The sequence below is a fragment of the Semicossyphus pulcher genome, unplaced genomic scaffold (genome assembly GCF_022749685.1).
Source record: "Semicossyphus pulcher isolate SPU_LCO1_2020_fin unplaced genomic scaffold, fSemPul1.0.p SCAF_19, whole genome shotgun sequence".
NCBI lineage: Eukaryota > Metazoa > Chordata > Actinopteri > Labriformes > Labridae > Semicossyphus > Semicossyphus pulcher.
In genome coordinates, this window is record NW_027211692.1 from 18843088 (window position 1) to 18868261 (window position 25174).

Here is a 25174-nt window from a genome sequence, read left to right on the forward strand (position 1 = left end):
CTACAGATTGGGGCAGAAAATGTATCAGCCAACCTCCACTTACAACCTCTGTCAGCAAACTACAGTGGCCTCCTCCACCTGAAGAATTGGCAGAATGCTGCAGCATTCGCCTCCACCTCCACCAGCAGCGTCTGCCAGCGACTTGGAGCCAACACCTCACCCTGCGACACAGCTACAGCCCAGCCTCCATGGGGAAATTATTTCAGACAGCTGTAGCACCAAGCTCCACCTACAACCTTGAACTGCTGCCTGAACATCCAACAAGGATTTGCTGGCAAGCTGCAACTTCCGCCTCCACCAACAGACTGTCGCTGCTGGTGCCTCCACCTACAGCTTCTACAGGGCACCTGTAGCTCCATTTCTATCTGCAAATTGTAGGCAACTGAAGCACAAATCTCCACTTACAGCCTCTGCCATTAACCTGCCACTAACTCCACCTGTAGATAGTGGAAGATAGCTGCTTTCCTTTCAATGTCTACCTGCAGCCTCCACCAGACATGTCCCTTCACCTTCACCTGCAAATTTGTGTAATGTTTGTAGCCTTAACCTCCACCTCCAGCATCTGGAATGCATCTGCTCCCTCCATCTCCATCTTCTCTATTACACCGGTGCCTCCACCTGCAGCCTCTGCTAACAAACTGCAACTCAAAACTTCTACCTCTACCGTCAGATTGTCGCTGAAAGCTGCCGCCCATGCCTCCACCGCCAGCCTCTGAAAGACACCTGCAGCTGTTGCCTCCACTTTTAGATTCGGGGAGAGAGCTGCATGAGCATCCTCCTCCAGACTCCACATACCAAAGGAGTCCTACAGAAGTCCTTAAACTCCACCCAAAGCTTTTACCAGCAGATTCTAGCAGTCAGCTGAGGCATGATGAGCCTCTGCATAAAACCTGCTTCCTCTATTTCTAAAATACTCAGGGACCCGCCAGCTGCACCCAAAGTCCTTTCCAGCAACCTGCAGATCTGCCTCCACCTGTAGATGCTGAAAGACAGCTGTTGTAGGAGCCTCCACCTACAGTGTCTAAAACATGCTTTTAGCCACTGTCTACACCGCGGACAGCTGCAACCCATGCCTCCACCTAAATTGTCTAGCAGCAACCCCCCCCCCCGAACACGTTCTACATGTAACTGAACTGTTAGATTTTTTAAATAGTTCCTTCTGCTGTTGGAGATGTAACCTGTGTGACAAGATAACCCACTCTCCCCTACTTTTACCCAAGGATCTAAATACCTCTTTCAACTCTGACATACATTTAATGAGGGAAGAGCTCAATTGAATGATACATTTGTGGACTTTAGTGACACAGAGCAGCTTTTAACAACTAAATCCACAAAGCAGATTGGCTTCTTGGAACAGTCGGCTGGTCAGGTCACTGTGAGTCATCATGATAGCAGCAGCTGCTGATCCTATAAAAACATAAAAACAAACTACAGCCCAGCCATGTGATTTTGATCCCTCCATATGACTGCCTCATGAGATCGATAGAGCTGAAACCTCATGTCTGATGACACACAGATGTAAGTAAACGTTATAACATTTAAAATATTTAATGAAAAAAAAAAAGGCATCAACTTGAAAGATTATTCCAATTTTATTCATTAAAAAATGCATGCCTTGATAAAATCACATAATTACATAAGTGGAATGAATAAAAAAGTGACAGTACTACGTAAAGTGACTTTCTATGACAATGTAAGCATGGAAAAAGAAAACTGTTAAAAAGGCAGTAAAGGGTCAGGGTCTTAATGCTAACTTATTACATAAGGCAGTGTTAAAAAGGCACAGGCTGCACTTCCACGAGTCTCCTGACTTCTTCAAATTCTCCCATTTTCACACTGAAGTACTGGGATGAGCACTGACTTAGAGAACACAGGTCATCTCCTCCAGGTAGTGATGCATATGATTGGACAAAACAAAAACATACAGATAACAATCACACAGAGGTGGGTGTCATGTGTCCCGACTGTTGCTGCCGTCGGATGCATAAAATAAACAACCTCCAGTTCTGGTTTCAAGGCCAACTATTCAACATTTGACAAACATCACAGGATACAGATTCATCATGTTTAACGGCAGGCTTTCATGGGAAACAAAATGCACAAAAGCTCATGATTTTCTATGATTGATCTTCCCCTTTGCATCATCTGTCTCTCTAAATGTTACTGCTACTTATTAAAAAGCAACTTCTGCATAAGAGGCACAATCCGTTGTGGAAACACCGACGGGAACTAGATAGTACCAACAGTATGATGCCACTTACACCAAACATTTTCCTCATTGATTTTTGACGTGTTCTACATCTTAATGCACTTTAAGTACTTAGAGCAGTACTAGATCAGCTCTGAGAGAAGCTAAAGTCAGCACCCTTTCATACTGCAACAGGAACACACAACGCTCCTTATATTCACTTAGACATATAACACATTATCATCTGCTATGTTATGTCTGCAATCTGTTAATCAAACTGAATGAGCTTTACAAATTTGCCATTAAAATCTTCATGTTCACATTGGGTTAATATTATGTACATCCAGAGGTCGGGACATGCGATTCCCAATCAAACAACACACGTGTGTTTCCCACTCAGTCATCATCAGTTTCTGAAGCTGCACAGACAAACTGACTGAGTCTTTAGTTAAAAATGAATCCAATCAAAATTGTATCTGCGCATGTTCAATGTAAGCCTTAATGACTGGGGGACTTCCAAACAAGCGGGTTCCTACATCTCACTGCGAGCGCCCAGACTTGCAGCAACAAACACAAATTCATTCATTTCCTTCACTGACTCTCAATGAAATGAATGCAGATGACATTACAGAATGGGTTTACTGAATAAAACCTGCTGAGGTAGGGTTTGCCTCATCATCTTCTGCTACCTGAAGCTCTCACGAACCAGGGTGATGAACAAGTGTGTAATGGTTTTTTTATATTCAGTCCTGATAAAACAAGTACAGTAAAAAAGAAAACATTTAAAACCACCAGTCGAGTGGTGTGACTGAGGCAGAGTCTGAGGGTCTTTAACTCCAGACGTCTTGTGAGTAGCGTCCCTTGGTCATCAGTTTCTTGATGTAGTCTGTCGCCTGGGTGCGAGTCATACTTCCGAGCTCCTCTGCTATCTCATGGAAGGCCGTCTGCACATCCTTAGCCATGTTCCTCGCATCCCTAAATCAGGAAAGAGATCACTTTAGATGTCTGGTCGTCTGTGTTTCAGTGTGTTATCCTGAGTACCGGGGGTTATTGCCAGTAAATCAAAACGGATCATTGTAAAATCAATTATCCCTACTCCACTAGGGGCTGCCAAAGTACCCCAAAGACTCCTTCCTGATTCTTTATATCAAATTTTACATCACATTTAATTACACATTACAACTAAAACAAGTCATGTATATGAACAACAATGAAGGATTACATATGAAGGTTTATTCTTTTGAACATATTACATCTTATGTGATGATTTTTGCTGGTGTTAATTACCCGCAGACGTAGATATGAGCGTTTTCTGAGTGAATCAGCTTCCAGATGTTCTCCTTATTTTGCTTCAGGAGATTCTGCACGTACACCTTTATTTTTGGAAAAACAAATAGAGAAAACAAATATGCATCTTTGACTTTATGTTTGAAGGCACAAAGAGAATTATGGGTTTCTAAACAACACTGAATTTTATACAATATAAAACATGCTATCTAAGCCACTTTTTGACTGGGGTGTTCCTCTGATCTTAATTTTTTCTTTTACAGAAAGTGTTACATTATTTAGATAACATCTTATCAACAGCAAAATGTGTGGATAACCACTACTACACTATTCTGATTCTGATGCTTTGTCATATAAGAACACACTGTGGTTTCTGTTAGCATGAATCACTCCAATCAAAACCAGGAAAGCAGGTACTGAAGTATTCTTTAATCCCAGTTGACTATCAGTTTCTAGTTTAAGCTTTAAGTGACCCAAACTGCAGCGAGGTGAGACGGCCGTACCTTCTGCTCCTGGTCTCTGGAGAAGGCGATGTTGAGCTGTGTTAGAACTGCATTCTTCTCTGCTTCCTCCAGCTCCTCCTGGTAGATATAATCCTCGTTCTTATATCTGCAGCCAAAATACATCACTGTCTCTCCAACCTCCTTTCCTGTAAAAAGGAAGTAAAACTTTACATTAGTTACTTTATAAATACTGATTATTCCAGTGAGGTTTATTATATAAAATAACTGATAGAGTAAATGATAAAATTACTCTAACATTTATCATGTTTTTTAAGTAACAATGTGGGCATCATTTCTCACAATTTCTTTTATAACAGCCAAACTTTTAGCTTTGTATTTATACTACAAGGCTTTTATTACAGCTTAAGCTATGTTCAGACTGCAAGCAAAGGTGCTCAAATCTGATTCTGGTGCTCAGATCTTTATTACAGTGTGAACAGCACATATCAAATGAAGACTGATCTTTTCTACCCTGAATTGTAACCTTACATACTTCTATGCCTTCCCATGAATGTTATTTTCATATATTTTTGTGGGAAGTGTCCTGTAAAGGACATACAACAACATATCTAAGGGTTTTTCGCCTCACCCTTATATCCTCACAGAGGTTGTAAAAGACAAACAACAACACACCTTGACACACAGTGTCTGTAAATACCTTGCTGTTTGTACCAGCCCCTCTCCTGGATGAAGCCCATGAAGGGAGCGATACCCGTCCCAGGGCCGATCATGATCACCGGGTTGGTGGCTTTGAAGGGCAGGCGGAACTGGGACTTGCGGATGTACATGGGCACAGAGGATTTGTGGCCGTTGTCGGTGACCAGTTTGTTCTTCAGCCAGTTGGTGGCAACTCCCTTGTTGGTGCGGCCGGTCTTTGTCTCGTACTCCACCACGACGGCACAGATGTGGATGCTGTTGGGGTGAACCTACAAAGCAGGGGAGAGTTACTAACAGCCTTCTGCTTTAATACTCAGAATTGGCTACATCTGTAGATAAAAGATGAAAGGATAAGACTCTGATGCTTTAAAAAGATTATTACCTTAGACGAGGAGGCGATGGAATAGTAGCGAGCCTGGAGACGAGGCAGCAGCTCACACAGGTGGTCAACGGGAGGCTTCAGAGAGGGTAAATCCTCCAGGATGGCGAGGATGTTTCTACAGGACTCCAACACCCAACTCTGGTAGAGTGCCTGCAGAGAAACAGTGACAAATAGTCTGTAACATAAAGTATGTATGTTTGTATGAATGCGGCCAAGTTCAAATACTTGAGATTAATGAGATGTAACTGCAGCTGTGGATTTATAACATAACTTAATTTAAACATATAAATGTTTAAACACCGTCACAACCAACTAGTAACCAATCGCTCACTGACCTTGCCCTCAGGTGAGGATGACGCCATCTTGCGCATGTTCTCCTGCTCTTTGGGATCAGAGGCGTACTGAGCCAGCTCATAGAGGACGTTGGTGCGAGGAGGGTGTGTGATGTCCAGGTAGTGAGTGAGCGCTGTGCGGTAGGTGGTGGGGCAGGGAAAAGGGTGCTTCTTGTTGGACTCCTCTGAAAAATGAATAAACAGCATTACCGTAAAACTTCAAATAAAAGCAGAGTCCCTTTTACTCGCCGGGTGTGGCTGCACGTTTGACTAATTAAATGCCGGTCTCAAACAAATAATGTATATGGGCTTCTAATTATCTGGCTGCGTTTTTTCCCCCTTCACTCAAATGCCACACATCACATTTACTGGTCGTTGTGGTGCCACGGAGAAAACAGTCGGACCTGAATGCTCTTAGATGTCAGGTTTTCAGAACAAAAACCAGGAGAAGCAGCACTGAGACACTGAGACGGTAAAAAGACCGGTATGCGTAACGGCGGGAGGAAGAAGGTAAACGATCGGCTCTATTATGTGTGCGTGAATCCACAGCACGCAGCACCTCAGGGTCTCTGTCAGATGATCAGGATGAAGGATAAAGACATTTCCACCACAGTGAGTGACAGGAGGGTCAGGAAGGACTTCGCCGCTTGTGCTGCTTTATAGAAGGTAATAAAATTTGAAATAACAAACACGTTTTCTCCGTCTCTCAAGCGACATTTTTAAAGTATGCATAGCACTCCTAAGTCAGTTTAGATAGGAGTCTCACTCTCGCTCTCATACCCCTTTCCCACCTCAATTTTACGTGTTGACGCAAGTATTTCAGACCCGGGAAAAACCCACTTATAAATGCTGATTGTCTCTGTTCCAATTTCCAGTCGAGTGTACTCTGTCGGTCTCTTTTCTGCATACGTCACAAACGCGCCGGAGACAGGGTTAGTAAACTGTGAAGATGTAACGGTGGTTAGGTCTTCATTGTATCTATTACTCATTCAGTTTCATCAAACTCGGCGCAGACAAATTTGGAACGATGTTCGAGTGCTGCTCGGACAGAGACGGGCGGACTTTGTAGCTTAGATGACAAGGAGCATAGCATGGTACCGGAAAGGGGGCGGAGATTAGCGTGTTGAAACGGGTTTTGTGTTCCCATCAATGCTGATCAGAGCCGAGGCGATACCCCAGTGCAGCTAGGGTCAGACGTGCTGTCACGCAGAGCGGGATCAAATCAGTAATTTGCAATTGATATGTTTGCTATTAATTGAAGTTTAACGGTTTGTATAAATACCGATACCAGTATCAGATATCGGGCAGTATCGGAGCTTAAGTACTCGTAAAACTACGATGAGTACCGCACCCGAATAACACTTTACGGCTTGATGTTAGCCTCCTGTTAGTTAAGCCGGTAGGTGGAGAAGCAAAGTTGAGTGTTAAAATGTCAGCAACAGTTGCAGTTGCATCATTATGTCTATTTACTTTGTTACAGTCAGAAAGTGAGGAACATCTGATGAAAATGAAACATGTTTTTAAAGTTATTATGAGAACTGTAATGATATTATTAAGTATTCATATCGGTGTATACTACATATATACTTGTACTTGGTCTGAAAAATAGTGGTATTGGTGCATCCTAGTATAAATTATCCCTTGACATCCCCACAAGACTTTACACAGTTATAACCTCAGTAGATTATGTAGTAAATAATTGTTAAGTATTTACTCTCTAATAATAAAGTTGACATTAATTGAACAGGAACTGCCCTAACTGTTACTTATCTAATCACAGCTACACTCAATGTCCCTCATAATAACCGGAAACACATATGACTCATTACAAGTCAACTACGTACAGTATATCACAACAATAACATAATTGCAGTTATATAACAGAATCAGATTGTATGCTAAAATGAGCTGACACTGCAAGTCTAGATATCACAGGGTTTGAGGTGAAAGATAGTAAAGTCAAGGTGCTGCAGGCGTTCAATGACAAACCATCAAGGTTGTTGAGAGAGATAACCACATCAAGGTCCACTTCAAGGATTTGTCCCAGCTTGTTCACCAGCCCAGAGTCATTCGTGGGGAAAACCGCAACGTGGTCTCCTGACTCATATCTAAGATGACAGAATGAGCCTCATTTAGACTTTGACCTGTATTTATGAAAGTATGACATTGCGTTAAAGATCTGCTTTATCCACTCTCACCTGATCTTGGAACCGGTTATGTCTAGTTCCAGGTGCATAAGATGTCTATCACCGGCTTTGTTGAGTTTGCGGTTGACGGTGACTTGAGCCAGGAAAGGGTTTTTGGAATCAAAGGGTCTGTGAATAAAAAATGGGTATGAAAATGTATTTAGTAAAGGTTGGTAATAGTCAAAGAAAATTTGTTTTATCTTTACCTAATAAATAAATGACTCAGTAAGTCTATTTAATGATTAAGTTTGATTAAAAAAAGGCTGCAGAAAAGTGTTTCCCGTGTCCACTAGGGGGCAGAAAGCTTCTGTCGTGTGAACCGTGACCTTTGGTTAACTCTGCAGTCAGTTATGAATGTAGGTGAAATGTGAGCAATGACTGAGCAGACAGCTCTCTATTGATGAATGAGTTCTGGTGGTGAACAGCGGTTCTGCTACAGTACTTACGGCTTTTGGACCTCAAAACTCTTCAGACGGCCGATCTCTCCCGAGTACACTTTGTTCATGTTGATGTCAGTGTGCTCCTTCAGCTCGTACTGCCGTATGCTGCGAGGGGACATACGTTAGAGTTAGAGTCTTTTCAGATAAAGATAAAGTGAATATACGTTAAATTTATAGTGAAATAATGTGAGAATTGGATGGATAACACTTTTTTGGCAAAACATTAAAATGTTTCTTGGTATTTGTCCTTGTTCCATACACAGCTGGGTGTGGTTGACATTCATCAGACGATTTGTTATAACATGACAAGTCTCAGACAAGATATGGACGTTTCAAAGAAAGAACATAAGCCTCTGGGTGGAGTTTCTTTTGAACCAAACCCATGTAACGCTAATGTGTACAATAAATCATGTTTGCACATCATTATCCAGTGTTTATCTTGTCATTTCAATCTGGGATTAACTTCTTCTTTAAACCCCACATGAAGGAGCTTCTAAGCGAAGTGTGAATATGTTTGCAATTTGTTTAATGTCAAATTTAAGATGACAAAGAGCTACAGAGTGAGAATTGTTTGGAAAAGGTTAAAAGTTAAAGTTAAAGCAGATTAATAATGGTTTTGGAAAAATATTGTACCTTGATTCGTCTCCTAAAGCTTCCACTCCAAAGTGCTCACAGACGGCCGGCCAGAACTGCTCTCTCCATGAAATGAAGTCCTCTTCCAGGCTGAAAGACAAAAGCAGGCCAGTCAGTTTGAAAGGTCTTTGAATTCAGCCTTGTTGGATGGATTGACATAAAACATAACATTTTACAAATATAACAAATGTCTTAAAAAAGAAAAACATACAAAAAAAACAATGTCAAGGGATGCTAGGGTACGCCTCATTCAATAAGAGACACAACAAACTGCTGGCGATGCAAGTGAGAGGACGGTCACCTGATGTTTTATGAAAAAGTTCAAGAATTTTGGGCCAGGATATATGATAATCTCCAAACCAAATCCCATATAGCCCCAGATTATTTGTTCTCGGTGATGGGTCAATCTTAATGGGGGGAGACAAACACAATAAAAGTTGGGTTCAAACTAGTATTATGATTCTCCTCAGATAATGGAAAACTGAAGGAGTGCCGGAAAGGCAAGAGTGGCAACATTTGAAAAGATGTCTTTTAAAGCTTTTGGTAGACTGGATGTATTCATCAGGCAAATATTTAAGGTTTTTGGAGGGTGCCTGACATGGATCAGTCTCTGTGGGGAGTCACATGTTTTGTGTTTAGTGCCTTATTTTATTGTAGGCATGGACAAAGTTGTGTACCTGTACTGTACTAATTTATTTTGCCATGCTCAGTTTATTGTATTGTCTTGTTTTATATATTGAAGTCCACTGCATATGATGGTGTGTATTTATGTTGACTACCAAGGCCAATTGTGTATGTGGTGATGATGAGTTGTGGGGTTTAGGGTGGGGGGGGGGGTTGTATGTGAATCTTGTGATGATGATGCATATTATCTTGTACTCTGTTCAAGACAAAATAAAAAACTATTCATCCTTAAAAAAAATTCCACATACAAACTCCAGAAGGATGGACTGATTTCGGAGATGAAATGTAAACTGTGTTCTTTCTGTGGCGATACAGGGAGGGGAAAGGAAAAGGCCAAGTTCACGGAAATCTTTCCGCTGAATTCAGAAATAATTTCTGTAAAATGTAAGCTATTTGGCTTTAGGCATCTGGCATTTAGAATCAATGAACACTTTCTTGAAATACAAGGTCACGTTAAGGGGGGAACATCTTACTTTGGTCGGCTGCCACATGGTATTCTGATGGATAAATGAATCACTTACTTTCCATCATCGTCTCCCATGCCCAGGTCAAAGATGCGTTTTGCCCCAAGTTCTTCCAGCCTTTTATCGACATATTTTCCCATTGCATTGTAGTGTTCATACGTTTTGTTTCCCAAAGCAAACACCTGGAGGCAGAACAGGACACAGTGAGAAATCATGAGTAAGTAGACTTGATCTTGAACAAAACAAACAAGAAAAAGAACATGATGAACTTGGGATTTGCAGCTAATCAAAGCTGATTTTCCTTTCTGTTTAAGTTTAAAGCTCCTGCGAGAAGTTTCTATCTGGTTATGAAACGGACTGAAATTAATTCTGATTACTCTATATGACCTACAAAAGCAAACCAGACCATCAGGGACAAGATTGATTATTTTTATGTAGTTATTTTTAATGCCTGAAACTGCTGGCAGGGGGTAGGTGTCAGACGAAGCGATTAGCTGCACGCTGCCTTTGTTTACATTTTCCAGGGCAAGAATTTTAAGTGAGTGGTCCATATGACTGTTGGGATGGGATTTTTTTTGTTAAAAACCACCACTAAAGCATGTACAGGACAAAATCTACCAAGAGATAAGAGGTTAGGCTTTGTCCACAGGGGGCGCCAAAATAAACACAAAGTTCTTCACAGTAGCTTTAAACAAAAGATCAAGTTTGATTTATTCTACTGAAACACAGAATGCCAAACTTGATAATGTCTTACAAGCCACCTTGAAAAACATCCGAGTGACTGTACTGTATGTAGTAGCTTTAATACGGACCGATGAGACAACAGATAACATCCAGCAGGGAGGATGTGACGGTGCCCATGAATTTAACTAGATTTCCCACAGTCAAGCTCTTAACTCGAATGAGGCCAGCAGCACTGCACCCCAACAATGACACAATGACACACACGCACACACAGGCCAGACATGACAACACACAAAGCCCGTTCTTTCATGATGCACACAAAGCCAGACGCGGCTCATGCTAGCGAAGCCTGTGTGCTGAGTGTCAGTGTAACAGACATGCAAACTGGCATGGCGTGACTCATAAGATAAACTGAACGGGCGGTGAAGCGGCAACAGTAAAAGAAAATTGTATTTATGTGCATGAGAGTAACGGGAATCCAGCTTGTGTTTGATGACATCACACTGAGCTCTACCAGATTATGCCGGGCATTTTTCACTATTCTATTGTTGTATGACTCAAACAATTAATCGATTAATTGGAGACAACAACAACAACCAGTTTACACAATTTCCTCACAGAGACATTTTGTCACAATCAAAACAATTCTCAGCATTCTCTAAAGAAATTGAAGGACTTACAGTGTAGTTTAGTCCGGAGAGGTCTTCATCATCATTCTCCTGCAGCCAGTCGTAGAAGTCCTGGGCGTTATCCGTCGGGTCTCCCTCACCGTAGGTGGCCATGCAGAATATGGCGAGGGAGTTTGGGATCTCAGACAGACGGGACAGCTCCCCCTGAAATATGACACATCAGAATCAGAAACTTCTGATAATCTTAATTAATTGTTTTTGAAATTTTTCGTCAGTGTCTGACTCGCTGTTTCTAGAGTTGCCTAATGACTAACAAATCAAAAGTATGTGACCTCTGCCTCGCTCAGCATGGCTGCTATAAATTGTCGGATAAAATCTGATGTCATAAAATTGTGCACTTTTTATTGTTGTGACTTAAATACACATTTTGATATGAGTGCGTGCTGACCTTGAGTCTGCCTTCACACGTTTTATTTAAGGAAAGTGAATTAATAATTGAAAGAGGTTATAGTACCCTAGCAGCTATTTTAAACCATTATTTCCCAAAGGGTTATGTATAATATTTTCATCAAAATGAGAAATTTACAGTTAAATTAGATTATCCCTCTAAGGTGTTGAGTAAATAATTGGCACACAAACAGATTGTTTTTCCATCACAGATCATTGACTGGCAGCTACAATAATAAACCTTTCTTTTATTCCAATTCTGTTTGTAAGTTGTTCCACTGGTGCTCATTACCATGTCATACTCCTCTGGATCAGCAGCCATTCCTTTCATGCCGTAGCGCTGAGCGTCTTTGGACAGTCTGTTAGCAAATTCCTCTCCTGTGCCCGTCTGGGAGCCGTAGAAGACGATGATGTTCTTGCCCTGGTTACAAAATGACGAAGACATTTACATGATGCATTTTAAAGCTTTGTCCCACAACTACAACTGAAAAATTATCCCATCTCTCATGTCTGGAGGCTGCTCGGTGAAACGTAAACCATGACTAAGTTTAACAGATGCAGCAGATCTTTTGTCGTTTAGTTTAATATATTCCAAACGTTTTTTTTCTTCCAAATCCTGAATGCTGTGGCCAACTAGAGTACTTCTGCATGTGACGGGGAGATGAAACTGGCACAACAAAAACTGTAAAACTATTTCAAATCCCTTAAAAGCAAATACACAAGAAGACAAAAACACAACCAGACATTTCTCCGACATGGCGCTCATGATTACATAAACAGCTCCATCTGGGAAGCTCTATGTGGGAATCATGAAAAGTTTCATCTTTGCCTGCAGGGTTGCCACGATCATTTATAACAAAGAAAAAAAATGAACGGCACTGTGGGCCAACGTTCTTTTCTGCCACCATCATGGCATCTGAACTATTTGCTGCAAAACCACATGATTCAAAACCAAAGTCTTTCCTCAAAGCTTTTCTAACTCTGAAACTGCAAAGAGTCACATCAGCAGAGAGACCTAATAGCTGTTATATTCTGCATTTATTGAGAGAAAAGGGGGAAAAATACACTTTAGGACTTGATTTTTTTAATTCAAAAACACCACTACAATTACACATTAAACTGAAGCACTTGGGCTGGAAAATCACACAGGTATTTACTGCAGAAAACAATTCCAAGGTCCATCAACATGTGGTCAAGGGCTACACAAACAACACTGTTTAACACTGTTGCTGCAGCCATTTGGGCTGGCAGATGCTCAAACGTTCTCCTGGAGAAGAAAACATTTGACCCTTAACATAAAAAAAAAAAAACACCACTCACCGTTTTCTTCATTTTCTCTATGAAACTCGTCTCTCTTGTGGTGGGTGCTCTGTGGAAACAAAAACACAGAATAAACTCATTATTAACTACTTTATTATTGCCAACCTTTACTTGACTGGAAACTGTGTTTTAAGTAAGGGATAATGTATAGCGAGCAGGTTGCTATCATGGAATGATTCCAGTTAGTCCTCCAGATTGTGTGATCAGAGCTGAATGCCTAGCAACGGTCTATTCTTCATAGCAACGGTCTGTTTTCGAGAAATAGCAGACCTCGGAACACCGTGATTAACCAATCAGAATCAACTATTTAACACAGCCGTGTAATAACTATTTATAAATGACCACATTCACCAATCATCAGTTTGTAAATACACTTAAATAGTTTATTACAACTTCATTTTTTGACAGTGCAGTCAGATAACTTTCACACTTTAGAGGCGAAACTACCATTTATCATTTAAAGACTAAATTAACTATTTGGTGTGTTTAACTTTGAGCTGAACATAATAAAGACTTCTCAGAAATCTCATCTGATCATAGAGTAATAGGAAATAAAGGCTTGTTTTCCTGATATCTACACAAACATTACGTGTGTTAAAAACCTTTAACAGCATCAGAAGCTGTTCAAAACTGTACTGCACGTGCCAAACTTTTGTTCTGGCTTTTGTTGTTGACCCTTTCATGGACCCTCTAGATCACAGATTGTACCATGTGAGCAAACAACAGGTAGGAAATGTCAGGGTGAGGACATGAACATCAATGATTGATGAATGATTGATTGATGAATATTGATCAATGAATGATTTACTCCTCGAGTGATTTATATTTATAAAGAAAGCGAATAGAGCAAAAGCATGCTGTTACGGGAGCTGATAATAGTTGTTCTAAACGTGGTTTAAACAAGCACAACTACTTAATCCTCCTCTTAGTACGAGTATCCAAAAAAACAACAATAGTGGAAAAATATCATGAAACACTATTATTCACTGACTTTAGGCGAAATTGTATCGTCACGGTTAACTCATTGTTCGTTTTAATTCTTACAACATCAGGGAGTATTAGAGCGGTGACTCAGCAGCCACACTCCTATTAGTCATACTAACGTAGGAACACACACTAAGCATAACCATTCATAACAAATGTTCAGTATTAAAAGCTTGATTCAGATTTATCCTGGGAGTAATTAATGGACGGGAACAGATCAAAACAACATGTGCAAACAGTGTTAGAGAAAATAAAGGGACAGAGGAAGAAAAATCTATTAACGAGCTGAATAAAAGGCAACGCCGCTTCTTTCAGCATCAAAGGTCTGAGTGGACAGCTGCATTATTGTCTGCACTAAAAGAGGAATAACTAGGCTGAAACTAACTACAAGCAGAAACAAGGTGATCAATATATACTCCATATCCCATGGCACAAGGCTGTATGATTACAGCTAAGAGAAATAGAGACAGTTTATAATAATTTGCTATATTTGATATAGAACAAAGGCGTTACACAAAGAGCATCTTATTTAAATTCGTCCGACATTCAGTCAACAATGTTAAACTTTAAGAACCCAATAACAGATCTGCGGTGTGCATGTGCGACTGATGCACGACATGTTGTAAAAATGGCCTCCTGTGGTTCATCCAGATTGCACTCTGAAGCAAAGTGTAAATTCCTAAATCCTGAAATGTGAAACACAAGCCCTTGCCCCCGAGCTGAAGCATTCCTGAGAGCTTTAGCCAAATCTGTCTGAACTGTTATCAGCTGAGAGCGTCTGCCGCAGCGGCACCGCAGCCACTCACCGGGGTGGATGTTCTGTGCATCATTAGAAAGAGAAAATCTTTGCAGTATAATGTGACAACAATTGCAAGTATATACACAAATACACTGCAAAGATACAGCAGAGAGATGTCATTTCATATATTTGTCTTTTTTTGTTAATGAGATCGTATTTTAAGATATTTAGCGAGACGTCACATCGGGATTGATTGGAATTGAACAAGTGTGATTATATTAGTGACGGCCCAATCACTCAGCGGCTTTACATGTTACTTAACATGGCTCCTCTGACAACCAATATATGGAAACCATTTATGGACTACATTAACGTTAAGCTTAACCCCCCACCCAGCTAAATGCAGCCTCACAAGAGATAGGTCACATCTGTGTATCGCCCTTAATCAACCTCTGTCTTTGAAACACAGCACGTAGGGAAAAAAAAGTTTACAATTCCTTATTTTGTGCAATAAATGTTTTATCTATTTTTTTCTGTTTAATTATTATTATTTCCATTTTACGTGTATGTCCGTTAGATTTTTCTTTCAGCCACAGTTTTTTTTTTTTGCCTATTATATGGCTGTCTTGCTTGTTTGTTCTAAAAAGAAAACCAATAAAAATATGATTCAATAAAATTACAGCCCAAACAGTCATTTTACTATTAAATTTATAGTTTGGTTTCATTATTATTATTTAAGCACACAAACAAAAATTAACTATAGTTGACAGCACATCACCGCTGTCGTAAAGCTACAAGCTGTGTTAGCAAACAGGTGGTATCATGAAGACTCTGCCCCCAAGCCACTAGTAATAAATGGGCTTATGTTCTTATTTCCAGTTTAGTACAAACTGTTCAGATCTCATCATTCAAACATAATGTCAAATATAACTTTCCATTCATTAATCCATCCAGGAACCAAACCTCATTTAGAAAGTAAGGTCACACAGGCTCATTCAAACAACACATCTTTAAATCAATTAATTCTTCTCATGTTGCAGTGTGATCTTTTAAGACTAATTAAATGGAAATCAAACTCTCTGATGAAATTAAACTAGGCTGATAATGTTCCACAAAATAAGGGCTAAATGTTTACTTTCTGAACGTCTGAGGAGCTTGTGAAAAAGACTCAAACAATACATTGTGTTTGTAGTTAACCACATTGTACTTCCAGCTGTTACATAACCTTGTGGGAACATTGTTTTGAGGCCGTAGTTAATTAAATAAGCAAATTAAACTGTTTGTAGAGCTTTTAGTTGGGAAACAAGCCACTAGTTCAGATCACTTGCAAGGTGTCAAACAATAACTTACACTCTTAGTGAGCTATTAAGCTAAACAGCAGGATTAAAAGGATAATTGGCAGCGAATGTCTAAGCAAGCAGGAAATCAAACACTGTACTGACCTCTCAGCAGCATCTCTCCTGTCCTCTGGCAGGGAGAAGACACAGCCCATGGCATGCAGCCCTGTAGCTCACTACTGCCACTAGCACCACTGGCTAGGCCACGCCGGGAAGACCGCCACGCTCAAAATCAAAAGCAGGACGTCAACACTCCACGACCAGAGGATGGCAACATGAAAACCAGTCCAGAAACGCAGCCGGACACTCGCAGCTGAAGAAGCTGCCTGCCTCCACCTAAGAGGCTCCAACACGATCTGAACTCTGCCTCTTCCTGTGCTGCTCTCTGAAACCAGCAGCGTCTGTTCTACACACATACACATGCACACACACACACACACAGCCTACAAGCCCTGTCAATGTCTGGCAACCGCTGTGGACACAATGGTGGGAAACTGACTTTCCCATAAAATGTAGCCGAGCTGCAGACCTACACTTTTGACTCACACACTGAAACACTCTCGGGCTGAAAATGCCCTCCTCCTCATCCCCGCCCCTTTTCCTCTCCCGTCTGAAAGGTGTTGGGAACAAAAAAGTCTACAAGATCCATTCTGAGGATTTGGCTTGTTATCAGAGCAACTCCTTGGTGGACCAGAGGAGAAGTGGGGGAGAAGAGCCGAGAGAGTGAATGGTAGTTTTTTTTTCCTGAAGTATCCCCCGCCCCCATCTCACTGGAGGAGAGAGGGGAATGTCATTGCTATGGTAACCTCATTTATCATAAAAGGATTCCATTTGTGACACAGCCCTGCTCCAATGGCAGAGCAGCTCAGCCCAAACACACACACAGACACACACACACACACACACACACACACACACACACACACACACACACTGAAAGAAAAACAGGGGAGTGGGGAAAGAAGAATGAAAAAAAGTAACTCAGGGCAAAGAAAGGGTTGCTTGTCTTTTGCCTCAACTTTCCACCTTAGGAGAGGACTCACAAAGGCAGCTTGGCTCGCCTTCCTCGTTTGCTCTCCAGGGAACTTTCAAAATGGGGTTCAGGGCCAAAAACAAAAGCACAGGAAAGACATGGAAGACTACGCCCCCTTCATAACAGTTAGGTAATCACTGCTCCCTTTAAGGGGAGGGGAGACCAGCTTGTGTTGCTCTACGCTCCCTTCCTGTATACCCGCCCTCCACAGACACAAACACAATCTTCTCCAAAGCAAAACATGCTCTACAGGGGTCTTCCCCATTCCCTCTAACCTCTTGTTTTCACACAAACGCTCAGGATCTCCCCCACTAAGCCTGCAGCAACACTGTCTCCATTCACACAACCACACAAGAGCTCAGCCACACAGCGAGCGTGGCTGCTTCTGGCCCATGGCTTTACTCCGGTGACCAAAGAAACTGTGTTGTGGTTGTTTGGGAGGGACTTCCAATGCGGCCAATGGAAGGAGAGTGCATTGAAATCAAGCCAAGCCTCCATAGCTACACTGACAAGGGATGAGGGGAGGAGGAGCAGAGGAGGAGCTGGAGAGAGGAAAAAGGCCGGCAGAGAGAGAGTAGAAAAGTTTCTGAGAGAGGAGAGGGATTGTGTAAAAGAGCAGGACGTGCAGACAAAATCAAAGGTCGCTACTAGTGGAACATTTACGAGCCTGAAGCTGTGCACTCTCACACACTTGTGCTCCAGAGCCCATAGAGTCACAGCTTGTACTTAGATCAGGCAACACGGTCCAGCTGTTTCTTTCTTTTTGTAATAAGACACAAGCAAATGACTTAAGTAACACACTCCTAGTCCCACCATTATCCTCAGTCCTGAACTAGACACACTGTCCAATGAAAATGACACACATAAAAGTCATTTCTGCCAGGAAGAGGAGTCCAGATAGGAAGTCATAACTTATGCTGTGATATGACTCAAATGATCTTATTCATGTTGGCCATTTAACTCTGACGTCACGCTCGGTGTTCTAAACTGTTGTGTCAATGGTTAAAGGCCCAATTTATCAGCATCTGAATAGACCATGGATAGTGTAGTTTAACCATATTTATAGCTTAAACAAGACATTTGATAACCCATTAGTTACTGTTAGATATCAGATAATCTAAGCATTCAACCACCTCTTAGCTAACATTATTGTTTGCTGGTAATACACGATAGGAAAGGCATACATCTGTATCTAACCGCAATGTTAGCTAGGAAGTGGGTGAACGCTAACCTTAGCTATTATCAAGGGATAGCCGAGTTATCATGTAGTTTACACTTTGAAATGTGACCTGGTGTCTCTCCAGGTTTTCACAATCCATCATCTTTTCAGTTACTGATTAAATCAAGAAGTAGTGGAATGATGACAATGTGTTAGATAACATACATTTGTACAGCTTGAAACCTGGAATTTAGCAGTGCAAGAACAGAGTTTGAGATTCCCACCCTGAGCATGATGTCAGAGGTAAATGGCTGCTGTCTGTGCATCAAAGTAAAAATTGGGAATTTTTAGGAGGTTTGTTAAATACAAGCCAGAGGTCGAGAAACTTGTCGCTGAATAAATACAAGAAGCTAGAAGGCAACAATTAAGGGTGTCTCTAAATAAGAGATTGGGAGAAAGGTTAAAGCTCCTGTGAGGAACTTTCCGTTTGTGTTGATTTTGGCGCCCCCTGTGGACAAAGCCGTACCTCTTATCTCTCTGCTGATTTTGTCCTATACATGCTTGAGTGGTGTTTTTTTTAACAAAAAATCTCATCCTGCTTTCTTTAACAGTCATATATATCAGACTTTAAATGTTTGCCCTGGAAAATGTAAACAAAGGCAGCGTGCAGTTCATCGCTTTGTCTGACACCTACCAGCCAGCGATTTCAGGCATTAAAAATAACTATGTAGAAATAATCAATCGTCATATAGAGTAATCACAATTAATTTCAGTCTCTTTCAAAACCAGATAAAAACTCCTCACAGGAGCTTTGATATCTATAGCTGTCCAGTGAGGCTGTTTAAATATGTGTCAACTTACAAGTATGGCTAAGAAGAAGAAGAAGAAGAAGAAGAAAGTAATGATACAATCACTACATAAACATAATTTAATAAAATGAAGAACATTATGTTATTTTACTAACTTTGTATGAGCCATTCTAACAGTGTGCTAGCATGGTATGGAAATATGATGTCTCAAGTTGTAACTCAGTTAATACTAGTGCATGAAACTGTAGCATAAACAAGTATAATAGAGAATATTAACTTTTCTCTATTCAATCTCCTTTCTTCAAAAGAGCTGCAAAACACCGTCATTCTTGACTATATCAATATAAAGCAGCTTAAATACGCAAAAAAAAGGGTAGCTTTTGCTGCATATTTTGTATCATTTCAACAATCAGAATCGAAATCAAAAGTAAATGAACATGAATCAGAATGAGTATCTTTTTAATGTACACAATACACTATACTATGAGATTTTTTAATGCTCTTCTCCTTACATTTAGCCACCCTAGAGTTTGAACTTTTCTTTTTAAGAAGCCTTCATGAATCTCATAAAGATATAGTAGATCTAAATTGGACCATTGTAAAACTATGAACTCCTTTTTGTCTTTAATTTCAACCAATTATTGTTTTTTTGCCTTTATTGATAGGATAGCTCGAGACTAACAGGAAATATGGGGAGAAGAGAGTGGGGGATCATGCAGCAAAGGGCAGAGGACGGGGGTCCAGCCTGCGGCTGCTGCATAGATAGTTTTGCACTGATGATTATGTTGCACTCTGTTAGCATGTATTTTCGGCATGTAGTTATACAGCATGCCTTTCCCCACATCTGTTAGTCTCCTGTGGTTTTGTTCTTCACACTATGAGATCTCATGGCCAAATCTCGCGCAAGTTGAACCCCAGTTCGTTAAAAAACCATGAGCCAGATGTACAGACTAAAAATGTGAAAATGGACAAAAAGTTCATAAGCTGTCTAATTCATACAATTCTTAATATTGTGTTGACTGCTGTGTGTTTGTAATGTTAAATAAAAAGTACACGATGCAACTTCTTTGGGGTCAATTCTTATTGTAAACATTAAAAATGTTGATAATGCACCAGGTTAGAGGTGCATTGATATTGTAACTGAAATACCCCTAACAAAAATCGATATCGAATCGAGAAATCCTTATCGATACCCAGCCCTACCCTAAACAGATTATTGTTATATGGATATTATATGGTAATATGGATATTTTGTGATGGATACTCACGGTGTGTCGAGCTTCTTGAATTCGGGGATGGGCTCAGGCTTCTTGCGGGACATGAACCAGTAAATGACCAGGCCGACAATTAGGGAGAAGAGGAAGAGGTCCAGGTTGCTGAAAAGAGGCTCCTCTTCGACCGCCGTGGCCTCGGTGTGGGTGGTGGTATCAGCTTCCATGTCTGTCATGATGACACTTTACATGGAGAAACAGAAGGAACACCAATGTCAGACCAGACTAACAAACAGAATATTATTCACTTTTTTAACTGAGCAATTTTTTTTATCCAATCATGTAAAAGTCAATTCAGTTTGAGCTAAGAACATTTTTAACTGCACAAAACTGGGAGTCAGAACTGATTCAGCAGCTGCACAGAACAATCTGATTGGTAACATGTGTTAGCAGTATTTTACATGCCTTACCGTAACCATACAATGATTGCTTTTGTGCCAGCAATACCGCACAATTGGCTCTACATACTACAACATTGTGACCCACTGCGTTCCATATCATGTCATGCATCAACGACAGCAACTCTTTTCACACCGAGCACGAATGGACTTCATGTTCTGAGCTCTCGAGTTTCAGTTTGGTTGAAGGGGTGAAAACAATGAGATCGGGTTTTCTTGAACTGGCTCATCGACAAGAAAAGAAACGTTTGAAAGAGCTGTGTACACACATATTCAACAAAGTGCTGGCTTGCTCTTTCCTTGACTGCTGACTCACTCACATATCAAGCAAACCATTCAGACCGTTTTATTTTAACTGATTATTTAACAAATAATTAGTCTACATGAAATAACCACACGGTAAAGCCTATTTTTGAATAATCCTGTGTGAATTAAATACTTTACAAATAAAAAGTATTTTCTTATTTTATTGATAGCTTTAGTGCAAACTTAACCATTTTTAAGTAAATTTAAGGATGGAAAATAAATAAAATATAGCCCTAGCCTTCAATATGAAAATGTAATGTATTGATGTCATAAGTCTCACATAGACCTTAACCTACATAGAAAATAAATTAATAACAAAAATGAATTAATAACAACAGGTTACGGACGTAACTCTGTGCGATTGCTCTCTCCCCCACCCTAAAACAAAGACTTGAAACAACCCAAGGATGTGGCAAACAGCCAGGTAAAGTGAAGTGCGTGATGAATGTACATATTTTATTTACGTATATTAATTATTATTTACAGTTGAGCAGACGCCTTTTCATTCTTTTCTGTATATAATAAATCGAAATGACTTTTATAAAGCAAACATATTCAAACTGTTTTTTGCCTTTAGCTGAGTCATGCTCAATTGCCGTAAAGCAGTTCCGCCACTGGTTTTGCGACATCGCGATAGAGACGGAATAGAAAACACATACGATAGACATTTTCAGATTGTTTTGACGAGCTATATCGTCATATCGCCCAGGCCTACCATTAGGTACAGCATTCACTGGAACTTTAAGGCTTGTGATACTATATTACGCTATATCTTAACATAGTCAATAATAATGTAGTTATTCCTTAACAGAAACAGATTTCAATTATATTTTGAGAAAAAGAAATCTGTATTACGAGGATCTACAGGTGTGTGACCACCTCGTATTTCAATGTGAAACAATTTTTTTAATCAGGCAAACATTTCAAATTAGGTCAGACATTTAAAATTTTTTATCATGAGAGTAGCTACAAAGTAGATTTTTTTAAATCTTTATAACTAGTTCGTCAAAACTGTTCTCACTTGTCTTTAAAATAAACATGCAAAAATACCTTTTAACAAACACATAGCACGGCCAGAACTGGATTTTTAAAGCTTACACCATTAAATATCTAACAGTTTTACAAAGACGAAAAAAAAAGAGGATCGAGATCAAACTGTGACCAAGACCTGTACTGAGGTGAACGTTTCACAGCAGTAAAATCAGTTGTCAGTGTTCTCTGGTTGACAATCTATGCAACTGCAGTAATAGCACGCACAACTCCAAACTTTGTTTCAAAATAGCGTTTCGGGTGTACGGTAGAAAATCAAATCTATGCAACAGCAAGATTGTTTCTAAGTGACCTTACACACGACTTTTTTATTAGCCGACATAAACACAGATAAAAGTTATCAGCAATACACAAATATCAGACAATCCATCTGCTAATCAGTCAATTTATTGGGGGATAAACATAATAGATGTTTGGGAGCACTAGTGGGTGCTGTTGTGAAATTACAGTCTATCTTTCAGGGTTAGATACCCTTTGAGGTTAAATATCAGCCTTTAAAGTTAGATTTGAAAGTGTTTTAAAAAAAATCATTTCACACTTTCTGGAGAGTACAGAGGCAGACAGGAAACTAGCTGGAAAAGCCTTAACCACGTGTAATGCTGTTGAATAATTTAATGTTTTAATGAAAGGTGAAATTTACCTACACATTTATATCAGTGAGTGGGGAATAAAAATTACATTCTGTAATTTGTACCTAATAAACTGGAAGCTGATGTCAATTCTGATTATCAAGGAGCTCAGGTAATGGACACAAACTGTTTCAGTGTCTCCTGTCTGTAGTATCCATGCCGACTGCTTTGCATAGTGTTCTTCCAGTGGGATCAATTACCAACTGACTCAAAAAACAAGTCCCTCCTGTCTCAAGTGCACAAAGTATCACACAAGTGTAGAGTAAGCTGCCATTTGTAACAATAAGAGACAAGCCTAGACAGGGCAACACAGACAGTTTTTACTTATGTTATGTTTACTTGTGGATTTTACATACAGTTGTGTTTGACCTTCCAGCAACATAATGTGAGGGGCAACTAGTTTCTAAATACTTTCACCTCTGAATCTGTAGGTAGAGTCTCACTCTTATCTAATTACAGTCTATTCGCTATGTCGTCTAAGTCGCCTATTCAGACAAGTAAAGGAAGCTTTAATATCAGCTGCTACCGGAGGATTGATCGATAATCACACATGGACCAAGTTCACTATGGTTCATCCTAACAATTCACCACTTCTGCTTAAAGCAAATAAAGTTGTATAACGATCAATGTAGCGGTACCGGTTTGCCATTAGTATGTCTAAAGCTCCACACGTGCTGTCAGCTAAATTTCTATTTGTGGCGTAGTATAGTAACATAAAATATCAGAAAATGATGCTAATATTCACAATAAATGATGAAATGATCAAGTTAGTCCTCGGACTGGACACAGGGCCCCGGCTATTCCCTGGAATGTGACAACACTGGCTGAAACATTATAGTCTTTACGCAAATAAAAGGGACAAACAAGGTTGTCTAAACATAACACGTATAAAGCGTATTATGTCAAATATATCTAAAAGTATACATGTCAAAGACAGGACCTGCTCCAAAGAAAGTTAGTTAGCTTAGGTTTGCGTAATAACACAGCAGGCAGCACGTCTTAAGCTAATGTTTCTCTGAAAAGTTGAACATTTAGTCTGTTTTTTTTAGGTTTCTAGTTCGATATAAATCTATTATCTCTGACATGTAATTCACACACACTGCCACAGACTCCAGCTAAATCTACAACAATTTAAAAGATGAGTTTTGTCCCGTGCTTACCTTCGTCTTCCCTCTTTGTGTCAGGCTGACACTGTGCTGAACACGGAAGGAAACTTTACGCCATGAAGGACCAAACCAACTCGATCCTGACAGCGGGGGAGGACTTTCCCACTTTCAACGTAAAATACACCTAACTTAGTGATGATTTCATTTTTTGAGAAGCTGCATATGTGCAATTCTATTTCAAAAAAATCATTTTGACAGCATTTCCTTTTGAGATTAAGCGTGTTTATTTTTTTATTTCTGTCTACACGTGTCTCAACATGGACCGGTCTTCAGGGGCCTTACCTAATGTCAAAGCACGCACGTGGGAGAAGTCTCTCTGGAGGTATAAGGGTGATCCTGAACCTTCACTACGTCCTCTGTGCATAATATGTAACGTGCTAAAAAAATACCTGTGATGGTGCAGCAGGTAAAGGGTCATGGTTATGTAATGAAACCAGCTGAACAGACAGTATATCAATGACAAACTAAAAGGCAGACTCATCAAACATGTCCTCCTCGGCTTAAATGTGTTTATTTTCACAGTACCAAGGATAAAGTTCAGAAGTTTGTTGGATAGCCAGAAAACCTGCATGCTCAGCTATTCTGTAACTTTCTGGGGAAAGGAAAAGTAGTAATACAGTAGATTGAAAAAAAGAACACTTTATTATACCACTTTGATACCTATTATTAAATATAATACTTTACAAGTAAAATAAATGATTTTAACGTGTTTTTACTCTCTGTACTCTATTTGTATAGGTCTACTGTATACTAGTATTTTAAGAGAATAAGATAAAGCTACCCAGTGATCAGTTCGTAGCCCCACCTTGCAACTACATCTTTAAAGTAGTAAACCATATTAGGCTACTACAACAATAATCATGTAATAATATACTGTAATATAACACTTAAATATACTAAATACTGTTGTTGCTTAAACTTCTGTACTTCAAAGTAAACATTTGAATTTAGCCTGTATTGCTACTGTAACTGAAGTGAATGTAAATACTTTAACCACTGCCTGTCAATCTATTGTTTATTGATTTATACTTGTTATACTTGTATAACATTTGATTTGAACGTTGTAGCAGCTGGCTTGGGTGGAATTTGAATCACATTAGTCTGCTTGGTTGTTTCTTCTACAATAATGAATGAGATTTTATAAGGTCATTATCTTTTTCCATCGCTGCAGGGAACCTCTTGCAGGGAATTTACCAGCCAACCATAACTCTTTAGGAGATAGGGCAAAAAACAATTAAAGAGCTGCAGTCAAACACATCCAGACACATCTATGCACAAGTACAAAATATTTAAGTAGTATAAAAAATACTTTCACAGACGCTAGCATGTCTCTCAAATTATAGACTTTATTTAAGGTTTTGACTTTTATTTTTCAGAATCATTTTGTCAAGCTATAGACATGAAGGTATTGTTTCTAATTTAACCTTAAATGATGATTGTACTGTAATTATAGTTAT

General features: G+C 39.8%; 1 protein-coding gene across 2 annotated transcripts; it reads right to left on the reverse strand.

Moving 5' to 3' along the window:
• Nucleotides 1–1596: 1596 nt before the first annotated feature.
• porb (P450 (cytochrome) oxidoreductase b) lies at nucleotides 1597–23747 on the reverse strand. Of its 2 annotated transcripts, XM_069668394.1 has the most exons (16): nucleotides 23712–23747; nucleotides 20166–20351; nucleotides 12837–12885; nucleotides 11809–11937; nucleotides 11121–11273; nucleotides 9814–9938; nucleotides 8609–8698; nucleotides 7982–8080; nucleotides 7548–7664; nucleotides 7339–7457; nucleotides 5353–5534; nucleotides 5018–5167; nucleotides 4637–4904; nucleotides 3979–4124; nucleotides 3476–3561; nucleotides 1597–3163 (listed from the first exon to the last, which is right to left on the reverse strand). In XM_069668394.1, exons 2-16 carry the CDS (start codon nucleotides 20342–20344, stop codon nucleotides 3019–3021), a joined length of 2037 nt encoding a protein of 678 aa, XP_069524495.1. In that variant the 5' UTR covers nucleotides 20345–20351; nucleotides 23712–23747; the 3' UTR covers nucleotides 1597–3018. The 2 variants fall into 2 exon arrangements, with proteins under 2 accessions (XP_069524495.1, XP_069524496.1); XM_069668395.1 differs by lacking the exons at nucleotides 20166–20351; nucleotides 23712–23747 and adding an exon at nucleotides 16002–16079.
• Between the last annotated feature and the right edge of the window lie 1427 nt (nucleotides 23748–25174).

Bases quoted from the DNA above. Each gene is read 5' to 3' on its own strand.
- porb (XM_069668394.1), bottom strand. From the start codon at position 20,344: ATGACAGACATGGAAGCTGATACCACCACCCACACCGAGGCCACGGCG. The intron at 7,458-7,547 runs GTGAGAGTGGAT...CTGTCATCTTAG, and splicing joins ATAACCGGTTCCAAGATCAG to ATATGAGTCAGGAGACCACG. The intron at 5,168-5,352 runs GTCAGTGAGCGA...GTTTCTCTGCAG, and splicing joins CATCCTCACCTGAGGGCAAG to GCACTCTACCAGAGTTGGGT.